Here is a 22,124-nt window from a genome sequence, read left to right as displayed (position 1 = left end):
ACCTTTTTACGTGGTATCGTGGGACACAAAAACATCGTTTTTAAGGGTATAATGTAAAAAAAAACGGCGAAGTCTAACTCAAACAGGTGGTACATGACAGGAAATGACGTCAGCTTGAAAAATTCACCTCACGCATAGTTTTTTTTTTAATTTGTCATTTTTAAAAGTTATCGAATCCCAAACTGGGTTAATGCTTAAAATTTGAACTTTTTAATGAATATGTGTTTTAAAAAATATTTCATAACCAAACGTCCGTTGATCTCCAATCCCATGATGCATTTGTCTTTTGCCATCTTGTCGGGTTAGCTTGCATTTAGCTCCCTATTCTTGGGGTGAAGAGGTTTTCTGTCAGCTTGCTGATAATAGCAGCTGCCAAAAGGGAGCTGTCTACTAAACGGGAAGAAATCTTAACGGACTTTTAGACGTTTTTGTAATTTTATCCAGGGACTGTATAGTATTATTTTGAAAGTTGGTAAATTTGTTTACATCATGACGTTGCACACGCTTCTTAGAGGCAGGAAAAACTAGCCGACACCAGCTAACTTGGCTCACTGGTGAGGAGTACATGCATCGCTGGGAAGGAAAAGTGGACCGGGAGACTGGGCCCGAGACTGAGAAAAGTACCGACGGGTGTGGCCAAAGAAGAAGAACTTTATCAAGAACTCAGTTGTAGCTTTTCGTTGTGGCTTTAAGGACGACAAGTGCCCGGAATTAAAAGGCCAAAGAGCGCAGCTTTCGACCGTGTTTCGTCACACAGGACTACAGAAACGCCTTTGGACTTTTTTTCTGGTTCTGCCCTCGCTTGTCAGTTTTATTGGACAGCATTGAGGAAGAGTGCGGAAATGTGTTGTAATGGTGTTTTACTCTTAACCCCCAACTGTGACTTGTTTTGCCATTAGCATTTCGTTTCATCTGAGGTGAGGGCTGACAATCTTCGCCAACATGTCGAAAATGCCAGGAAAGAGAAGCTGTTTTCAAATTACAAGTGTAACTCAGGCTCAGGTGGCGGCCAACTGTCTACCCGATGACACAGAGAGTCAGGACGATCTGGACGAGTCGCGGACAGGGGACATGCCACCAGAGGGATTTGACGTTTGTCGGGTCGATCAGGGGGCGTGTGCCACGAACTGTTCAGAGGAAATTTCACATTATGGAGGGGATTCTCTGCCTAACAAAGCTCTCGTCAATGGTGGGTTTTATCTCAAGAGTTTGGCTTCTGGCCGTCTAACTCCAGGTATGCCTCCTTCGAACTTTGCAGCCTCCTCTATGCTCACCAGTGTGACACAAACTGCTCCTAGCAATAGTTATAGCTCCCGTTTCAGAGTCATTAAACTTGACCATGGTACTGGAGAGCCCTTCAGACGGGGCAGGTGGAATTGTACTGAATTCTATGAAAGAGATTCTGAGTCTAATCTGACTGTGGACAGTCTAAAGTCAGCTGTCAGCCTCGATTACACGGATCGAGAGAGTGTCTTGGGGGCCACCAGCAATTCTTTTGTCAGTAGCAGCACATCCTCTGCACAGGGTTTGGAGAGCACTACAGATAGCGGCTACTTTGCCTCTGTGGGGCACCCCTCCCACTCCTACCATTCCGAGTCCCAGCAGCAAGACTACAGATTGTCTCCTCGGAAAGGGAGTGGAGCAAGTGCCTTCCTGCCCACCGGGTATGCAACTACATTGCAAGCAAACCAGGCTCAGGGCAATGTGCAACCCATGACGCCTCCGACTTTTTTGTCTAACAGCCTCAATGGTGTACACCATGGTTCCAGGCAGCAGATGCCACCAAGTATACCTCCTGCATCTCAAGCACAGCAGCTTGACTATTCAGCTCATCCCACTGGGATCTCAGACTATCATCAACAACAGTTCAGCTCTGGTGCCCTAACATCCTCTGTGGTGTCATCATCCGGCCATGTGTCCTCACCCCAAATTTCTTCTCCTGGTCCAGCAAAGCGAAGGCTCGGTTCCGAAACGGGCTCAGCTCAAACAGTCATTGCCCCCATCCACACACAGCAGCAGCCTGTCAGCCAACCTCAGCTTCCTGGAGGATTAGGCATTGCCTTACCACTCTTCTCCACCACCAGCTCAAACAGTGGTGGCCAGAATGTGCCTGTTTCGATGCCCAGTGCAACCAGCATCCCCCAGGGGGGGTCAGACCCAATGTCTAGCTCTCATGGAGCAGCAGTCCATCAGCCAGAAGATAGTAGGCAAAAAGTGGATGTTCTACCTCAGCATATCTCCACAGTTGCTAGACAGGATGGGGTGAGGACTCCCATTACTGATGGCTTTGACATGCAAAGATCTACTGTCAAGAACTTGTTCAACATTCAAATTTCTATGGATGTTGATGATGACAGGTAAGACTTTTCAATATGAAAATTTTGGTTTTTAAACTGCGATGTGCACAGTTTTTTCGGGGTAAAGTGGTTGTTAAACCTATGCAGAGTTTAAAGGTTTTTTCATTTTTATCTGAGTGGTTACAGGTCACGTAGAAGCTGCAAGTATGCATGCAGAACTTTGCCCTCATACTAAACATTCTTGTTTCATTCTGCAGCGGTGTGGTCATACTCATCACTTTGGTGATAGCCTTTGGTGATGAGTATGTACCTTCGTGCATTTGTGCAGAATGGTATAACAAGTAGTCCGACTTTATTAAACTTCAATTCAAATATAGACAGTGTTTGGTCTTGGGGTGGGGGTGAGAAGCCCCTTGGGTAAGTTGCATGCAGTAAAGTTCATCTAAAGGCAGTTGGCATACTTACAGCAGTTTTCCCTGTCTCCCAACTTGAAACCAGTTATAAATACAACCTTGTCTATGGCACTTTTCTTATGTACACTCTATTTAGAGTTTGTGGAATGGTCTTCACAGAGCTTGAGCTAAAAAGTCTCTCAAACACTGAGTGTTGCTGCTGCAGTGGACATGTTTGAGCCAAGAATAATCTCGTTCAGCGCTGGCGTCCACGCACGTCTCTTCTGTATTTATGTAGGCCTTGTTTTATTACTGAGCTTTTTATGAATTATGTTATTTTTGCGTGTGTATAACACTGTGCTAGCTTGAGTCCTGACTTTTATGATCTTCAGACTTCATATTTGTGAAGCTGATTATTGTTTACCAAAAGTTTTTAGCACCAGTGTGGTGTTTTAATGAATAGAGGAGGCTTAATGAATCAGACTCTGATGCAATAAGCCAATTTAAAGTTCCCATGAATTCTCAGTTGTGTGTCTACATATGTGGTTGTCTGTGAGAGCTGTGGCAGATTTTGTTCAAACTGACACTTCAAATATCTCTTTTCCGTTTATTCAAGTTGGTATGAATAATGGTCTTGATTTGGTTGTTTCATTTAAAGACACACAGATAAAAATTGTGTTTTTGGTGTTTTTTTAAACATATCCTCGTTGCATTTTTCTGACTTTGGAGGACATGTATAAAGAAAAGCTCCCTGCTCCGCTCCATTCCGATGCATCCATTTGTAGATGGGTAGATCCATGTACGTCTTCATTTTCCTAATCTGAGTTGGTATTTGGCTAAAAACTATACCTGGATAGCCCCAATATTGTTTTCCATTTTTATTGGACCGGTAATATAAGGGGGTGGGAGAACAAGTAAACGGAGAACTGAGAGGAAGGGGGGGGCGGGTTTGATTCGTGCCAACGGTTCTGCCAAATTTCTAATGAGCTATTACTGCTCTCCAGATACTAATTTTAAAAACACAGGTTTTTTATTTATTTATTTATTTTACTTAAAAACAGCATAATTGTAGTTAAAAGACCCTGAAAACGCTTTGATAAACTAAACAAAGGTTATTGGATTGGGGCCTTTAAGACATTCGTGTCAGATTTTTAAACAGATTATTTATTTTTGTTCTATTCTTTTTGTTCTACTATAATTCAATTGACTTTTTGCTTTCGTTATTAGACGGTCACTGTTCTTGATATTTTGTGTGCAAGATTGTGCAACACTTCCTTGCACTGTTTGTGGAAGGTCAACTTTTTCCCCCAAAATTATTTTAAGTACCGGTACATTCCAGTTGCCTTTAGCCAGTTTAGAATGGTGATATAGTGTATTTGCTGATGTATGTCCACCAAATAATGCAAAAATTAGCATCGTGTTTTTGGATTGTTTGCCTTTTTCAACATTTCGATGGCAAAATGCGTGCAGTGTTAATATGATCAGTTGCAGTGAAAATGTTTGTCAAGTTTGGACTATTCTATAAATCAAATAAAATGTGTTATTGACACTGTAGTACCTTGCTGGTGATCCTACTTCTATTACTAAATTTGTATCAGGGCATCCTTTGACTATTTGGTAACCCAAAGAATTTTAAGATAATTTGATGTCAGCTGTGCTTTAAATGCCTCGTAACCCCATAACTCTCTTGTAAACGTGTCTGTGTGTGCACATACAAAATATTTGTAAAATCAATTGCTAACATGAGGCAACTTGTCAGATTTTACTCATCTTGGCTGCAGTCTCTTGCATTGTGTGTTATTTGGATAAGCTCAGCTCAGCTGAACAGTCAAGTCCAGGTTTCATTGTTCTGTTTCATATAAGAGGGCATCACAAAAGTTGAGCAATTCTTTGTGGGGGAGAACTTGATAGTCAACAATGATTTCACCTCTGCGAGGAATGGTTGACCTCTTTATACAGCTGTCCATATCTTTGCCAAGAAAAGGGATTAAGGAACATTTTCTTGCTTCAGTCTAACTTGGTGTTCAGATATTTCCAACCCCGTGTGGTTGTCTGTATTTACTAGGCCTGCACAAAGTATTGTAAATTTATTGTTATCGCGATATCAAGCTGTGCAACACGCATATCGCAAAAGTTGGGGGAAAATTGCAATAAATGGTCATCTTAAATATGCTAAAACAATTCAATGGCAGCTTGAATTATCTAACAAATCAAATAAATCATTGACCAATCAGATGGAACCCTTTTATGTTAGATGACCGCCTCCTATGGAGACAAGGGACATTTGGAGTGTAATTTAAGTTATGTTGACCCTTTAAATTAAACTGTTACAGTGACATGGAAATTATGTTTTTAGTTGTTATGCTATTTGTTCATGTATCGGAAGTTAAATCCTCATCGCAATAAAGATCACTAATATTGCAAATCCCAAGTATCCTCATGTTGCGCAGCCCTAGTATGTACTCATAATTATTTACCATAGTTTAATGTTTTCTGCTTGAGCTATACTTTGAATGACAGATGATCTCTTTAAATAGGGCAAGCTGATTAACTGTCCATAAATCTAAATAGTTATGATTATTAATACATAGTTATGAAGGACTAAAAAATGAAATGTTATGTACTTTTAAACAAGGAACTCCAATTTTGTGTTGTCTTATTTGTAATTATTCTTTATTAATTTTTATAAATATATCTTTATGTTTTGTAAAGACATTCTTCCTGTCATTTGAGTGGTTTATGCTAGTCAAGTTTACTCAATTTTTTTTCTTAAGGCACTTCCTTTGACCTGTTTCTTTGAACTTTTTTCTTTGACGTAAATACCAAACCTGCCCAAAGACATAGTTGAAAAAATGAGTGTCATTTAAGTTTGACGAGTTGAAGCACGTGAATATCATGCTTGAGAGACTATAAGGTAGATTACATAATTGTTCTTACCTCTAGGCATCCTTTACAATTACCTAGCTTTACCTTAACAATTGACTGACGTGCTTAAGTCCCGTGACTTAAGGACGGTATGTACTCTAGTGTAACAAATAGGACAAAGTAAGTGCTCCAGCACATCTTCGATAACTTTAGAAAGACAAATTACTGACATTTGCAGCAAGATCTGTCTTTTATTAAAGGTAAAAATATGACAAAAGAAGCAGATTACATAAGAAAGGTATAAAAGATAGAATATTAATTTAAAAAGAAATGATCAAGCTCACAGTTTACATCAATGGAATGGCGGCAAGTTATAACCGCTCTAATAAGAAACCCGCTCAAACCAGTCCTTTTTAAATGGTCAATGACACAGATTCTGCATAGAGTGATCTTCCGTCTGCTATCAATTTGGCATTACTTGGGCATCGCAATTTTTTTCTTTAACGGAGTTCAGTCTCTCTGTTCCTAATTGTCCAATGTAAATTGAGCGCCACACATGGTACTGTTTTGTGGTTCCAAAAACATTGATGACGTGCATGGGTACAAAGTGTACACATGCATAGGCACTTGGTGTCCTGAAAGCCATGAGTTTGTCCAGTTTCCATTTACCCTGTTTCCATAGTAGCAGTGAGAATTGCAGGGTTAAATGTGACTCACTATACAGATGATTTTGTGTTGCAGTAAATCTGGGATAATTTATATAGTGACAGTTTTTATAAAATTTTGGAAGATGGAAGGATCTCCCCAATTTAAGAGACCATAAACTGGCTAAAACTTTCAGTGGGGGATTTTCCTTTTTTGGATTGTTTTGGGTTCTCTCTCCTGTGATACAATGCACTATTCCACAGGTTTCCTGCATAAAGATCATGAGGTCACCCTCCTGTGTTTATATGTTTCAGAGGTGCTCCGGTCTGCAGGTTTTCAATGAACTGTCATCACCCAAAAACTGATATGCATAGAGTGTTTTAGTAAATGCTTATGTGAGCCTAAGTCTTTAGTAAATACCTCAATCAGTTCCATTTTGGTAGAACATTTAGTACAGTTAGTTCCTGTGGTTATTGACATTGTTGCTTTGAAATAAATCTCTTAACACTACGTTCTAAATTAAAAAAAAAAAAAATCATTTAATTTCATTTTGTTTTGTTTCTTTTAAAGCTTAAAGCTGGAATCGAGGAGAATGTAGTAAAAAAGCACCTTTGCTTTAAGCAGATAAGACGGTTGCTGTAATCAGCAATTTAAGGAATTTTGGTCAATATAGAAGGAGAAATACCTGCTGTTAATATGCTCTTGTCCTTCTAACTTGATTGCAAGCTTTTGATGTCGGTTTGTAATTGCTTTAACACATGCTTTAATTTCCCTGCTCTTTAAATGTCAGTCTAACAGGCTGTCAGACTGAACATTTTTGTTTGCCTGGCAGGAAAGAACTTACAACAAGTTTCTAAGAAAAGTGGGTTCTTCATGTCCACCTTCTTCTTTAGTTGTGTAAGACATGTTGAACAGACAAGGTTTTTTATTGTGAAATACTTAAAATATGTTAACATTATGATGCTGGGATTTATAATAATAATAATGGATTGGATTTATCTGCCCTTTTCAAGACACTCAAAGCGCTTACATTGTGTCCATTATTCATTCACTCCTCATTCATACTTGGTGATGGTAAGCTACGGTTGTAGCCACAGCTGCCCTGGGGCAGACTGACAGAGGCGTGGCTGCCAGTTCGCGCCTACGGCCTCTCTGACCATCACCGGGATCATTCATGCACATTCACACACCAGTGGAGCCACACTGGAGGCAAGGAGGGTGAAGTGTCTTGCCCAAGGACACAGCGACATTTTGGCTGGTGGGAGCGAGGATCGAACCGGCAACCCTTCGATCATTGGACAACCTGCTCAACCACCTGAGCCACTGTCACTGTCACTGTTGACTAAAATCATGGTTCTGAGTGCATTGTTTAAGGCTAGTAAAACTATTTAAATCAAATATATAATAATTTTTTTGAATAAAGTTAAGTTTTCTTGTTAATTTCCCCTACACACAGTTGGTGGTTCCACCCATTGTTAAAAGGTTTTGGTCTCAGAGATGAGAGGATAAAATGTATGTCAGGTTTAACATTTTCATTTTTTTCAATTCAATGTTATTTATACAGCCCAAATTCACAACTACATGTTTAAAGTCCATCAAATGATCTTCATCCAGTTGAAGTTGGGGGACGGCTGGGGGCGCGAGACGAGCCAGAGACAGGATCTACAGCCATGTGTAGGAGCAGTAGTAGAGGCGAGCCAGAGACGAGGTACACGGTCAGGTACACAAGCACGGATGAGCCAACTTAAACCTGGAAGCACTCCCACTCTCCTCCTGGGTGTCGCTGTTAACCGAGACACCGTGACTCCTGGTGTTTCATCACAGCGGTGATCAAAAATCCCACACAGTCACAGCTCTAATGGGGCCATACCATGTAAGGCCTTATGGGTTAGCAGGAGGATTTTAAACTTGATTCTAGAATCAACTGGGAGCCAGTGAAGTGAAGCTAACACAGGAGTGATGTGATCTTTTCTGCTAGTTCCTGCTAACAATCTAGCTTCTGCGTTCTGAACAAGCTGGAGACTTCTTAAAGATCTCCTAGGACACGCTGCTAACAAAGAGTTACAGTGATCCAGCCTAGACGTAAAAAATGAATGGATGAGTTTTTCAGCATTTACTTCTAGAAAGTATATCTCTGATCTTAGCTGTTTTCCGCAGGTTAAAAAAAAGCAGTTTTGCATGCCTGAGATATGTGAGCCTTAAATGATCAATCTTGGTCAAATAGAACCCCTAGGTTTGTAACTGTGGAATTGGAGGCTATACTTACGCCATCCAGAGAGACTATCTGAGCAGACAGAGCATCTCTGAGGTTTTTAGGAACTGGTATAATGACCTCAGTTTTTTCTGGGTTCAGGAGGAGGTGATTTATTGTCATCCAGGTCTTGATGTCTTTGATGCAGGCATTCAGTTTCTCTATATGGTCATTCTGGTCATCTCTGGCCTCGAGTCTGCATTAGCCATATGTTGACATGCTTACTGTCAGTCACCTAATAGCGTCTCGAAGGAAACTCGCGGCTAACATTAGTTCCAACTCGGCGCAAAGTTAATGCTGTGGCGACCTGGGGGTTAGCCCCGCCGATAGCCACTAAGACTCATGGGAAGTGTGAAATCTTGTGTGTTGAATTCTTTACCATAACTTGGAGAGCTGTGAAGAGAAGTGACGTTCATGTTGTTACACAGATCGTATGTGTTCATAATTAATGGGTTTTAATGCCGGAAAGGAGATGGAGCAATCTCTTTCTGTCTACTCTCTCTCTGAGACTGTTAGAGGGTGTGAGGAGTATGGGGTAAGGAGGCAGCTAGTTAATCGGCAGATTGGCTCTCGTTCCCCCGCTACGAGTGACAAAGAAGCTGGGTCGTAACAATGCATATGTGGGGGAAAAAAAAGAAAAAACTGTACAGCAGCGAACCAAACCGAAACTGCCGTACTGAAACGCTTTGGTTCAACTACGTGTGTCGTTACACCCCTAGAAATTAGGTTCTTGAATTAGCTCCAGGGAATCTTACAGGGTGTTTTTATAAATGAGGACAATATGTGCAAAACGTCAAGTTTGTTCTTTTTCCAAAATTGCTTTAGTACAAAACATGTTTAACCCCTGAAGCCAGTGACAACTTGTGACGTGAAGCACTCATAATTCCATTTTTAAGGACGCTTTTTAAGTAAAGGGATGATTTGTTGACAGGTCCTTATTTCAAGTGTGTGCTCACTAAATAAAAACAGTCTGCTCACTGAAAGTGGAGGATTCTTACGGCATTTAATGTTTGTCATTAGTTGATGATTGAGTTTTGGCAAATTTAAGAAAAGCTAAAATGCAGAGGTGGATTTTAAGGCCTAATCATATTGAATTAATTTCAATATGATTAGAAATCCATATTCAAATGTTCAAATTTCTATTACAAAACTAATCTGAAGAAACGAAAAACTAACAGAAAAACAGCTTACCTGCCTAAAAAGCCTCAAGAAAATGCATTCATTAATTTGAACAACTGATAAAAGATTTTCTAAGTAAAGTTTAATTGAAAAATGTTTTCAAATTTGGATGAATTTAGATTAACAATACCTTTTTATTGTTTGCTGTAATTAGTGTTTTATTGATTTTTACAGCATCACTACAGGTGGTTTCTGTTTCGTGGAGGCCTTTTGAATTATTTAAGGTCATTCAAAGTCCTCATCCTTTGACTCAGCAGTTACATTTCCTTTTTTTATTTTGTCTTCCTCTGTGGTTTTACCGTAAAGTAAAATCATCTGATGCAAAAAAGAGGAAAAGAGAAGTTCTTTAAAGTCTCAAACGAACCTCTTCTTTTACAAGAATTTTAGTTAGAAAGTTTTTGTTGCACCTCTAATGTTAGCTTGGGGTTGTGAGGGGCTGTGAGCAAGCGGTAGAGAGTGTAAATGATGATGGGAAGGAGCACAGCGTTACTCTGCGCCAACAATCTCGCCCACAACTCGGAGGCGTATTTCTAATAAACTCCTGCAGCTCTGTAGAAACTATGTTCTAGAAAACAACAGGTTTTTTCTCTTTAAAAATGTCATAAACATAATTAAAAGACCACTGGGAACACTTTTACAATAGATCAAAATATTATTTAGTTGGACGTTAACATTTTAAGTTCAATTTTATTGATAGTCATATTTAAAAATCCCCAAATATAATTATTTGCCTGGAGCAGACATAAATATTATGGCCATTTTTTGTTTCCTGTTAGTTTTGTACCAGTTTTCAAACAATCTAAATCATTTCTTCGTTCATTATATTTACACACTTCTTGAAGTGTACCTGTGGCGCCAACATTTGCTCACAGTTCCATGTGTTATACAGAGTTCTGTCTGTTCTGACAATTGTGTGCTTTTCACTGGAGACAGCAGGTTATTGTTACTCATGGACGCCATGATTTGAGGTTAAACACCAGCCTTCCACAACATTTACCGTCAATGCTTAATTCGCTTTTTTTCATGAACTGAAGTTGAACTGACTGGAACATTGAACCATGACTGGATTAAATTTACTTTGTCTGGAAGTAAACTGACTTCTTGTTTTGCCTCGTGTTGCTTTGTTTTGTTTTGGCAAATCTGTGATTATGCTGACTTTGAGTTTCATCTGTGATAAATGGAAACAAATATTTATATACTGGTTGTTATATTGGTTATATTGGTTGGTTTTCTGTCAAAACACTGACATGTGATGTCAGTGTTTTGACAGAAAACCATTGAATGTTTATGAAAACTAGACTGAGTGACCCCTCCCTCCTGGCACTCCAAATAGGAAGTACCTGCTGGTCCAAAATGGCCAAAATTCCATAGACTTTTATTGAGAAATAAACAGCTTTTACTCAGTCATTATATTTGTCAGAATAACCACACTTGCTCCGCTGGCTTTTTTTTAACATGTTCTTGCTAATTTTGTTTTTTTTCATTATATTTTTGCTGTAGTAGAAGTTATTAAAGTTACAAACTTGTCAATCAGATGCTTAAATTAAAGTAGATGGTCTCACATTAAATGTTTTGAAGCATTTGATTTACAGATTCTCCTAAGCCAGCTTTCAGTGCAAGGGGTGTGTCCTTCTAAAATGCTCACTAGTGATTTTAGTAGTTGCCATAGAAAAGTAGACTTAGACCAACTCGGACCAATCGCTGCTTACTGACTGGCTGTTCCAACATGGCAATGTTGAAACCAGACAGAATCAGATATCGAGAAAAAGGGGTGACTGAATTGGCTTCAATTCGTTGGAACTGGAAGCAAGTCATTTTCTTAGGGTGACGTCACACTTGCTCAGTCCAGTTCTTTTTTACATTCAACGCAGAAAACGAAAAAGTGAAGAGAACACGTAAAAGCACCAAAAAAACAATAGGAAATGAAAGAATAAAGTTGAAGTGAAAGAAAAATAACAGTCTATATCATTTTAAAATCACACAGTGCTTTACTGTGTGACATTAGTGGACATGCTAAAGGTGTCATGTAGTCCTTTTTTATAAACTACAATGCTTTTAAAAAAAGGGACATTAACAATTAAAAGAATAAAATATTTTTTCTAAATGTTCATAAAAAATGTAATTTCAGCATTCACTTGTTCTAAAAAAACAACTAATCATTCCTTAAAACATTGTGTAATACCTAATATCACTTATCTGTAAAATGAGTTGGGAAATAACAGTCTATTTCTGTATCTGCGGGCATAAGAGTGTGGTGTTGGATAAAACGTACATTTCTTAGGTTCCGTGTTTGATCATGTGTCTTTCTGGATAAGGAATTATCACACTGGTTACATGTTTTATTTTATTAAGAAATCTCTCTTGAACTAGCAGTAAATATGAAGACAGAGTTATGTCTACAATGCTCTGCATGCTCCTTTTTTGGGTTTTTTTGTAGTTATGGTTTTAGGAGAGATTCAAAAGGGATTTAACTGATTGTAGAGAGGCTGTGCTTAGTATCTATATCACATGAGGTTTTAGTCATATATCTAAACAATGTAAAAATGTGTCTTGGTACATTATTGGAATATTTAATGAATCTATGAATGTCAGAAAAATATCCGGCACATCTTATCAATTTGTTTCTTGAGCACTCAAAGCCCATTAGGTTTTCTTGATCTTCATTTCCTTATGATTGCATCGATGTTACATTTACAAGATAAATGTAACATCTTTGAATAATATCTTTTCCCACCATTGCTTGAAATATTTGGAGGTTTTGTATGAACCAAAGTTTTCTTATTTGCTTCAGTGTCCTCTTCTTTAGTTTGGCAAATGCTTTCATTGCTGTTGTCTTCCTCCTCTGGTTCTGAAGCTGTCTCATGAGTTTCCTCTCAGTTCTGAACCACAGTCTGCCCTGCATGCCTGGCAGTGTATTACACCCAGCAGGCTTTTGCAAGGAAACGGACATGAGTCATTGTGGCTTAGTAAGCTAAAGCTCTTGTTCACTAGTTTCAAACAATAGAGATGAACAGATGGCGCTTCAGCTTTTTCACCAGAACATGTAATTTGTCACAATTTCCTCGTTGTCTTTAACGCCAACTAGATGTCATTTGTTTGTCATTTATGTCAAATAAGTAGTTAACAACTTTTGTTGTTGTAAATTCATTCATAATAATATCTCACTGTACTTCATCAGGAAAAACACTGGTAGCTGTAACATTTCAAGCTGGTATTGTGAACATTGCGAGCTCGACAGCTTTCAGCTCGTTACTTCAGTAATGTTTGGCATACGGAGAAGTCTTTAGGCATTGATTATGCAAGTTATCCCTTGTGTGCAGCACATTTAGATGGTTCATTGTGATCTTTCACACGCTTGTCTCTGCACATTTCATTTAGGCCACCTTTGTGTTTTGGGTTGCAACTGGTGGTTTTTTGGCAACAATTATTCAGCTTTAGGTTTTGGTACTCAACAAAAAACTAGACGATTGTTTTCATCCAAGATGCCAAAATAGATCCCAGATCCAAATTTTTAGTTTTTTTTTTTTTTATCTGAGAGTAAATGCGTTTGTTAGTCATAATTTTTTTGTCTAATTATTATTGAACAAAAACATACATCCAGTGGTCCCTTATTAATTGTGGTTATTTTTTTAGGTATGTTCAAATAACCTAAAATAGGCTTAATTTGCACATAAGTCAACTTTATTTTTTAACAATTAGAAATGTTTTAAGGCTGTACATTCTCTCTACACCGGTTATGCACTTTTCTCAGGCAGACAATACCATTTTCACACTTTTCTCTCTTGTTTAAATTCTCAAAGTTCAAACTTTTGTAGAAAAATAAGTCCAGCACCTCAGAGTTGGACTCTGAGGTGCTGGACTTATTTTTCTCAAACTCAATCTGCACAGGAAATGCACCACAGATATCGATTTGCAATGGTCTGCAGCCAATCACAATGGAGAGCACAATGTACTTTGAAAGAAAAGAAAAAAGAAAAATTTCTCTTAAAAAAAATTTGTGAAACTGCAAGACCACATAAGGTGAACCGCATTATAGCGTGGGACCACTGTGAATTATAATATTAACCATTGCTTTTTATTAAAACAGGCGTTTTCAGTGTTGGTCTTTAAAGATTGATTTTAGTTTAGTTAGCCGCAGATGCTCGATTATTTTGTTTGACTAAAGCTAAGAATCCTTTACAATTGAACTCTCCTGCTTTATGGGACTTCCTGTCTCTACCTTTTATTTACTTTTAAATGTAATTTTATTAAGAATTGTTAGTCTAAATGTTTTTTCTCATATTTATGTTTTCAAAATGCTTTTTATTGTCTTCTTTATACTAAAGTGGGTTGATGCTGAAAATCATCACTGACAATTTAATTTAGCTGATGTAGATGACATTGATGAAACACTAGAGCTGTATATGTAGTAGGGGTGTAACGGTACACATAGTTGGACCGAACCGTTTTGGTAAGGCAATTTCGGTTCGGTTCACTTTTGTACCGTTTCGGTTTTCTTTTTTCTTTTTGTTGTTGTTGTTGTCCCCCCAAATGTATTTACTTTGCGCTGAAGCGGAACTAATGTTAATCGCGAGTTTCCGTCAAGACACTCAATGGTGTCTGCACTTGGGCACCTGTAAGAAGGAGGGGGGGCCGAGCGCAGGAGTGTGGGTGTGAACGCACGTTCATAAAAAAGGTTTCCTCCAAAAGAACGGAGACTGGTTCTTTTATTAGTCTGCTCTGGAGGCTCTGAGGGTCCGAATGGGGAAGTGAACCCCGAAGGAAGATCCGCCTTCGGCCCTGGAGAAGATCTCCCCTGCGTTTTCCAACCACAATGAGAAACATTGTAGTTCCGGTTCAACAGCTATTAGGTGATGGAGGTGACAGTGAGCATGTCAACAGTCCCCCCCCCCATCTCCTTACGCTCTCCTGTGTGGGAACACTTTGGATTTCTTATCACCATCAGTAGCTGCGTTTACATGGACAAAAGTAATCGGAAAGAACACCTGTTCCAACAAAAATAACAGTTAAAGCTCGTCTTTAGCGGTGTAGCTTTCCGCGGGATCCGATGTCAGACCGTGTAACAAGTGCACAAAAGAATGACGCTCAAAGAAGCGAGGCTGTCTGACATCACTACATCTCCCATAATGAATTGTGTTAAAGTGACATCTCTGCGCTACAATGAGTCTTCCCTGTTAAACGTCTTGAAACCACACACATCAAACAGTTCAATCTTCTTGATGAAATCAGAGATAAACAGTTGTGTTATCCTTCAAGGTTTATGTTTATTAACATCCAAACATCCCAGAGTTTGGTCAGAGTTCTCTTTCTAACTGACACACTTTTCCAAAAAGGTCTGGATTGAAAGACATATTCGCTTTCAGACTTCAGTCAGTTAAACCTAAGTAGAAGTAATAACAACATTTAAGTAACAGGGTTAAGGTGAAGTGGCCAACAGACACAGTTAAACTAAATTGAAACAATTTAATCATCTAAAAAGAAATAAAACGTTTTTGTTCAAGTTTTCAAAGACTTCATCTTGATTTAAGATTGCGGAGGGACTGTACATCAGTACAGACTATAGAGTTTCTCCTTTTTTTTAATTTTTGGATGCTGGTGTGCCGGGGGATTTTTGTCTAGGATAAAGTGTGCCTTGGCTCAAAAAAGGTTGAAAAACACTGATGTAGAGTATGCCTAAATATTTTAGCAGATTTGGTGTCTGCTAAAAAGTTTTAAACCAGGTGGCATCGGTAGTAGGGCTGCACGATATGAGGAAAACTTGCGATATGCGATATAAATGATCAATATGGCGATAACGATATAATTTCCATCCATCCATCCATATTCCTCCGCTTATCCGGGACCGGGTCGCGGGGGCAGCAGACTGAGCAGAGATGCCCAGACTTCCCTCACCCCAGCCACTTCCTCCAGCTCCTCTGGGGGGACCCCGAGGCGTTCCCAGGCCAGCCGAGAGACGTAGTCTCTCCAGCGTGTCCTGGGTCTTCCCCGGGGCCTCCGCCCAGTGGGACATGCCCGAAACACCACTCCAGGGAGGCGTCCAGGGGGCATCCGGACTAGATGCCCGAGCCACCTCAGCTGGCTCCTTTCGATGTGGAGGAGAAGCGGTTCTACTCCGAGCTCCCCGCGGGTGACCGAGCTTCTCACCCTATCTCTAAGGGAGCGCCCAGCCACCCTACGGAGGAAGCTCATTTCAGCCGCTTGTATTCGGGACCTCGTTCTTTCGGTCATGACCCATAGCTCATGACCATAGGTGAGTATTGGAACGTAGATCGACCGGTAAATTGAGAGCTTTCCTTTTGGGCTCAGCTCTCTCTTCACCACAACGGACCGATAGAGCGACCGCATAACTACGGACGCCGCTCCGATCCGCCTGTCAATCTCACGCTCCGATCTTCCCTCACTCGTGAACAAGACCCCAAGGTATTTAAACTCCTCCACCTGGGGCAAGGACACTCCACCGACCGAGAGATGGCAAACTACCTTTCTCGGGTCAAGGACCATGGCCTCAGATTTAGCGGTGCTGACCCTAACGATATAATTTGCGGTTTATAAACAAATAGAAAAATAACCAAAAAAATCAGTCCCATTTCATTGCAACAGTTTGAAAATTATACTCCAAATGACCCTCATGGACATAGGTGACAATCGTCTAACATAATAGGCCTCCATCTGATTGGTAAACAATGGTTAGGCATCCATCTGATTGGTCAAAACATAAAGGGATTTATTTAATGCGTTAAATGCTTCAAGCTGCCATAAGATTGTTTTAACACATTTCGGGTTTATGACTTATTGCGATATTCACAGTCTTTCGCGATATGCATATTGCAGAGCTGGATATTGCGGTAACGATAAATTTGCGGTATATTGTGCAGGCCTAATCGGTAGTTTCGTAGTCATCTGTGTACCTTTAACTAAGGTAGCTCATTTAAAAATGTTTAAAATAGTGTCTTGGATATATTTAACATACTGTTTAAAACTGATGAGAAAATGAGAATCTTACAAATTAAAGTATTAAATTGCTTTATGCAATAGTTTTGCACCACGATCAGTATTGAATATATATGACGAGAGCCATAAAAAATGCCTTTGCTTGGACTGTACATATGTAAAGTTTCGGATAGACAAAAGTTTACTTTAGAGCATTCGTGCTTGGAAGACACACCCAATGTGGACCACGTATGGAATGTAAAAGGGATAAACTGTGATTTGTCACAGGCATCTGCTAGGTATTCTATTCATATGATTCTCAGCAACACAATAGCTCTAGGAAACATAGATCAAACACCTTTAGTTGTTTGGAACTGTGAACTGAGATCAGTAAGGGCCGACTTAAAACACTGGAGTTGGACTGTGCCATGCCAGCCCCACTACTTCGCTCTTTTTACTGTCAGAGCCCAGGCATGGCTAGCATCAAAGCTGATACAGTAGCGTAATGTTAAGTCCTTCCATTGGTCACCATTTTCGTCATAGGTTGCTCTTGTTTTTATTTTCCAATTTTGACTCCAGGGGCAATGGTACGTTGGCACATGTCTGCAATGTGTACCAGAGGTCAGTGCCTGAGAACGACACTGACCTCTGGCACGGGGGGCCTAGCCTGGCCCAGCTGGTGTGCTTTGACTCTAAATGCAAATTGCATTATCTTTTTCATGATAAAGTGTATTGATAATGATGTACTGAAGTTGTAGAACTCATCAGGGTTTGCAGAACAAAATCAACAACAGCCCATGGCCACGTGTAAAGCTGGCGTACACATGCGTGGACATCATCTTTTGGGTTATATTACCACAGTAGTTAAATCTGCCTAACTGGAGCCCTGTGACTACGTGTTTAAGGTTAGGAACCAAATCTGTGATCTTCCGTTCAGAGGTCCACTGCTCTACTTCTCAATCATGGCCGCCCCATTTCTACGCAAAAAACGCATGTGATTTGGAACATTTAAGCTACAACAGCATAGCACCAAGCTTAAAATTACACAAGAAGGGATTACCTCATTAACACGGTAACTTTAGTTTCAGTTAACTTTAGTTAAAAATTTGTCAGGGTTAATTTTTAAACATATTTGTATTGCAATACTATGACAAGTTTTTCAATAAGGTATTGTAAAATTCAGATGGTTCTCTCAGATCTCTCACCCTGTTAATATCTTCTTTCTGAAACTCATGGCAGATAACATATGCTTTTCTTCCTTTCCTAACTTGGCTACTTCACCTCAGGGAAAATGACTGGCATGTAACAAGGCTGTGTTGTTGGAGAGCAGCTGACTAACTGTGACAAAATGTACGAGTCTTCCTGCATGTCAAGAGTTTACTGGGCCAGTGTCGTGCTCGGAGAATACATTTTTACGTTATATTTAACCCCTACATTACAAGGACTTAAGCTTTACTTAGTCATACTTGCATCATTGGTGGCTTTGTACCTCTAAGGTTGTGCCACTATTGTGTCACTCAGCTAAATCATTTGCTCTTGATTATGACTATACTGACTCATCATCACTGATGGTAACGGGTAAGTGTAACTCAGGCGGAAGGTGTAACGCCTTTTCTCTGAAGTGTAACACAATTTTGTGTCTCTTACCTGATTTACCAGACCAATAAATAAAGTGGATGAGCCAGTTTGATAAGAAATTAATCAGGCACTTTTAATTGATTCAATAAAGCATCTCTTATGAGCTTTTTACACATTAAGTTTGAGCTCAAGTTTCATAGCTGTGCTGGAAGCCAGTGATTTGTCATCAAGTTTAATACATTGGTACTTAAGTCTGAAATCAAGTACCAATGTATTTAAAGGTAGAATTTAAATGCTCATGAGACCTGTGTAGTTTAATATTATTCTCATTCATTTGATTTGCTCTACAGTATTCCCTCCATATTCGCGGGGGTTAGGCACCATAAACGCGCACCGAATACGGAGAACCACCTGCCACCCCGCGGCAAAAGAATGTCAGTCACATATCCTTACTCATCAAAAAACCTTCCGAGAATTTGACGCTTTGTGATACATTTATTAAAGAACATTAGAATATTGCTCAACACAGAATTTTTGTTTTTTAATTCAGAGCAATAGACTGTACTGTAGTGTACTTTATAACGCACATTAGGAGTGTCTCTCTGTGCCTTAAAACCAGGACCCCGAGCTTCCTCCATCAGTTAAGTGTGAGAGGGCATCTTCTTCCAGAAGAGGCCGGTTTCATTTATCATTCATTCATCCGGATGGTAATTATTCTCCTCAATTATCTTCCTCAGCGAATCAGGATATTTTCCAGCTGCTTCTGAGTCAGCTGATGCCATTTCTCCATGCAGGAGCACAAACTTTGACTTGTAGTGATTTAGGAACCGGTGGAACTAGCTGTGAAATATTCCTTAGCAGCCGGCAAGGAGGCCGACAGGCCGGCATGCTCTTCATCTTTGCTCCCCTCCTCCCTGCAGCACCTTCTTCGGATGCAAAAGTCTCATACAAGCATCTTGAGCTGTACGTCTTGTACTTAACAGCCTCAAAATAAATAACACTTTACAATAAGCTTCATTGTGAAGGGCAGCTGATTGAATAATGTGGATTTATACTCTGTTTTAAGCCATCTTTTTTTTATGTCTATGTATTTCTCTCTTATTGTTCAATCTGTTGCAGCTACTCAATGTACATTTTGCTCTACAAAAACTGGTTTTAAATGAGGTCATAACTACTTTCCTAAGCCATTTATTTTTGTCTAAAACCCTTAAAGTTGCATTGTTGAGATACCTCACTGCTTCTATGAGAATTTCAAAGGTCTTCAGCTGCAGTTTGAGAGGTGTGGCTGAGATTAATCTGTCAAGGTCTCCGATATGGAATCTCGACCTGTAATCAAGATTTACAGTCACCACCATTATTGTCTGGGTAATCCTCTTTGGTAGTTTTCTTTCCCCAAAGAATCTGAATAAAAGCTGTTTTTTTTTTTAAACCAATTAGCTCAGTCACATTGTTTGCATATACTAGGGCTGCTGGATGACCTTAGGGAAGTATTGGCTTTATAAATATCTGTGCTCTTTGAAACTATGAAGAAATGATTGCTCATTTTAAAACTAAAAGCAGTTCCTGTAATTGGAGAATGGCTTATGTTCTAATGGATTTAGATAGATGAGGAAATGTAAAAGGAGAGCAAAAGACTGCAGCATCTGACAGCTCACCAAGCTTAGTCTTTGGAAAATGGACTTGAGTGTTATTTTTTTCAAAACGGAGAGAACAACAGTTCTAATTGGCTTTTATCATAAGGTAGGCGATATCTACTTGGATTTAGCTGTGAGAATGGCCCTGAGTCAAAATGAATTGTCTCCATTGGAAAGCAGAAGCAACAAGACTTACCCTCACAGAAGCAGGAGTGTTAAGACCATTGTTTTTTTGTGAACTTTCTCTAGAGCTATACCTGTGTGGTTGTGTATGCCTCTGTGTTCTGCCTATTGTTGTTGAAATAAGTCCAAGTGAATGTGGCTTCCTGACATCAACTCTTTCAGGGTGTATTCACACAGGACACATTTGGTCATTATAAGAAAACAAGATTATGTTTTCCCCATTAATCCGTAGCAAATTTTCTGTCTAAATTAACCCAATACACCATGGTCTACTCTTGGACCCATCTTTAGAGGTGTTCTAGGTTTCTTTCCAATCAGCTGAGCTTCATTTTGCTCCGAGATTCCTCAGTCTGAAAACAATCCGTTCCCGGAGCGGAGCAACTGAACCAAAACTGCCACCATAGCCGATGTTAACAGAGTATGAATGTAGCTGCAAATGAGCCACGGACAAATATGAAGCAACGATTGTCGTGTCATCAAATGGAAAAAAGGATCCAACTGTTTATTCTTTTGGAACATTTATTTCAACACAGCTGAATATGCTTCTTTCATGCTTTCCTGTGTCTTGTTGCGCGGCATGCTGTGACGCCATCCTAAAAGCTACCCTGTAATTTCCTTACAAATTCTCTGAAAATAATGCCATGACACCACAACGATGAGCCAAAGCAACTCATTAAAATGTGATCAGATGAATTTAGATTCATCAAAACAATTTTTAACGTGATAAAAATTGCTTCTCACCGACAATCATACATCAATCTATAGGTCATAAACACTCAGTGTACCTTTTTCGCTATCTTCTTGCCAGTAACCGTCCTGCAGCATGCCTCCACCAGACCAAAAAAATTTGAGTAAAAAGTGTTGAGTTTGACATTGATACAGAAGTTCATAACTTGTGAACGAAATATCAAGTTAGAATTAATTAAAAGTGCAGGACTTTCCATAGTTTCTGTCTCTAGTTGCTTTGCCCCACCCTCGTAATCCCTGACCAATGAGTGAAGAGATGTTTGGTCATATGGTTTTGTTTACAAGATTTTGTCCAGAACAGGAAAGTACCCTTGAAGGCATTCTGAATACAGACCACACCACGTTCAGGACTCGATCTAGACCAAATTAAACAGAGTGAATACAGCCTAAGTGACATCAAGTAGTCCATGAAGAACACTTCTGAAGTTATTGTACTGGATGTACTCTGTGTTTTTCTTATATCTTTTGTCTCTATAAAAGTTGCTCAATATTGAATCTGTTTTTCTCAATGAAAGAACGTTGATTTCCCCATAATGTCACCGTGTTTTGTGATACTATTCATTCAGGACTCCCTTAGAAAAGAGGTTTTAAATCTCAATGGGACTTTCCTGGTTAAATAAAGGTTAAATTAAAAAAAATAAATAAATACATTCTTCTATCCTTTCTCTGTCATCCTCCCTCTTAAGTTTAAAGCTTCCTGTGATTCACTCATTAGTGTCCTGTTTCTTTCCTCCCAATGCTAAATCCAGGAACCCCTCCACTGCATTCTACCAGGCTTTCCGACCTAGCAGATTACGGTGGTCAAAGCCCATCGGCTATAGGTATGAGGCATGGGTGTGTTAACGGATGTGTTTGGCCTGGGCTTGCTGGCAAAACCAGACTGCATTGCTTGCTGCTCTGCACCAAACAAAAAATGGTCTGAGGTGGCCATGATGTTGCTGTTATAGTTTAGAGAGTTTTAGATTTTCAGGAAGTGATCATCATTGCCTTTTAATCGATTAATTGAAAACCTTTTGAATGGATTTTTTCTTAGAGACTATCTTAAACTGTAGAAAAGGAAAATTAACACAAGGTAAAAACAAACCAGCGGCTACCAGCCACTGAATTTTGCTGCAGGGATTTAAGTTGCAGTAAAAGACAAAAACTGTGCACTGGCACCTTATCTATCTATCATTATAAAAGAATGAGCCATGTCCCAGTGCTCAACTTCTAGATTTTGAAACTTTCACCACCTCAAGACTATAAACTTAAGGAAATATGCCGATAAGGTAGCACAGGCTATTGCGTTTCCGTAATCTGTCTGCATCCCTACAACTTTTTCACTTGTGACTGACTGTCACTAAGCTCAACAAGCAATTTGATGGGCTAATTTTTTCTCAACTTACTTTTATCAACAATCTGGAATTTTATTTTTTCTTGCGTG

The 22,124-nt window shown here is 39.4% G+C and overlaps 1 protein-coding gene across 3 annotated transcripts in view; it reads left to right on the top strand.

Moving 5' to 3' along the window:
- Positions 1-282: 282 nt before the first annotated feature.
- Positions 283-22,124, top strand: part of LOC101158096 (TSC22 domain family protein 2) — a 36,369-nt gene continuing 14,527 nt past the window's right edge. Inside the window, exons 1-3 of one of the 3 annotated variants that reach the window (XM_020702351.2) lie at positions 283-1,664; positions 1,743-2,357; positions 21,451-21,522. In XM_020702351.2, coding sequence (XP_020558010.1) covers positions 943-1,664; positions 1,743-2,357; positions 21,451-21,522 — 1,409 coding nt within the window. In that variant the 5' untranslated portion in view covers positions 283-942. Of the gene's footprint in view, positions 2,358-21,450; positions 21,523-22,124 lie in introns of all 3 variants that reach the window. The other 2 variants (XM_020702350.2, XM_004067961.4) reach the window with 2 other exon arrangements.

This window comes from Oryzias latipes, chromosome 4, assembly GCF_002234675.1.
Source record: "Oryzias latipes chromosome 4, ASM223467v1".
In the NCBI taxonomy this organism is placed as follows: domain Eukaryota; kingdom Metazoa; phylum Chordata; class Actinopteri; order Beloniformes; family Adrianichthyidae; genus Oryzias; species Oryzias latipes.
This window is presented reverse-complemented; position numbering and strand designations above follow the sequence as displayed.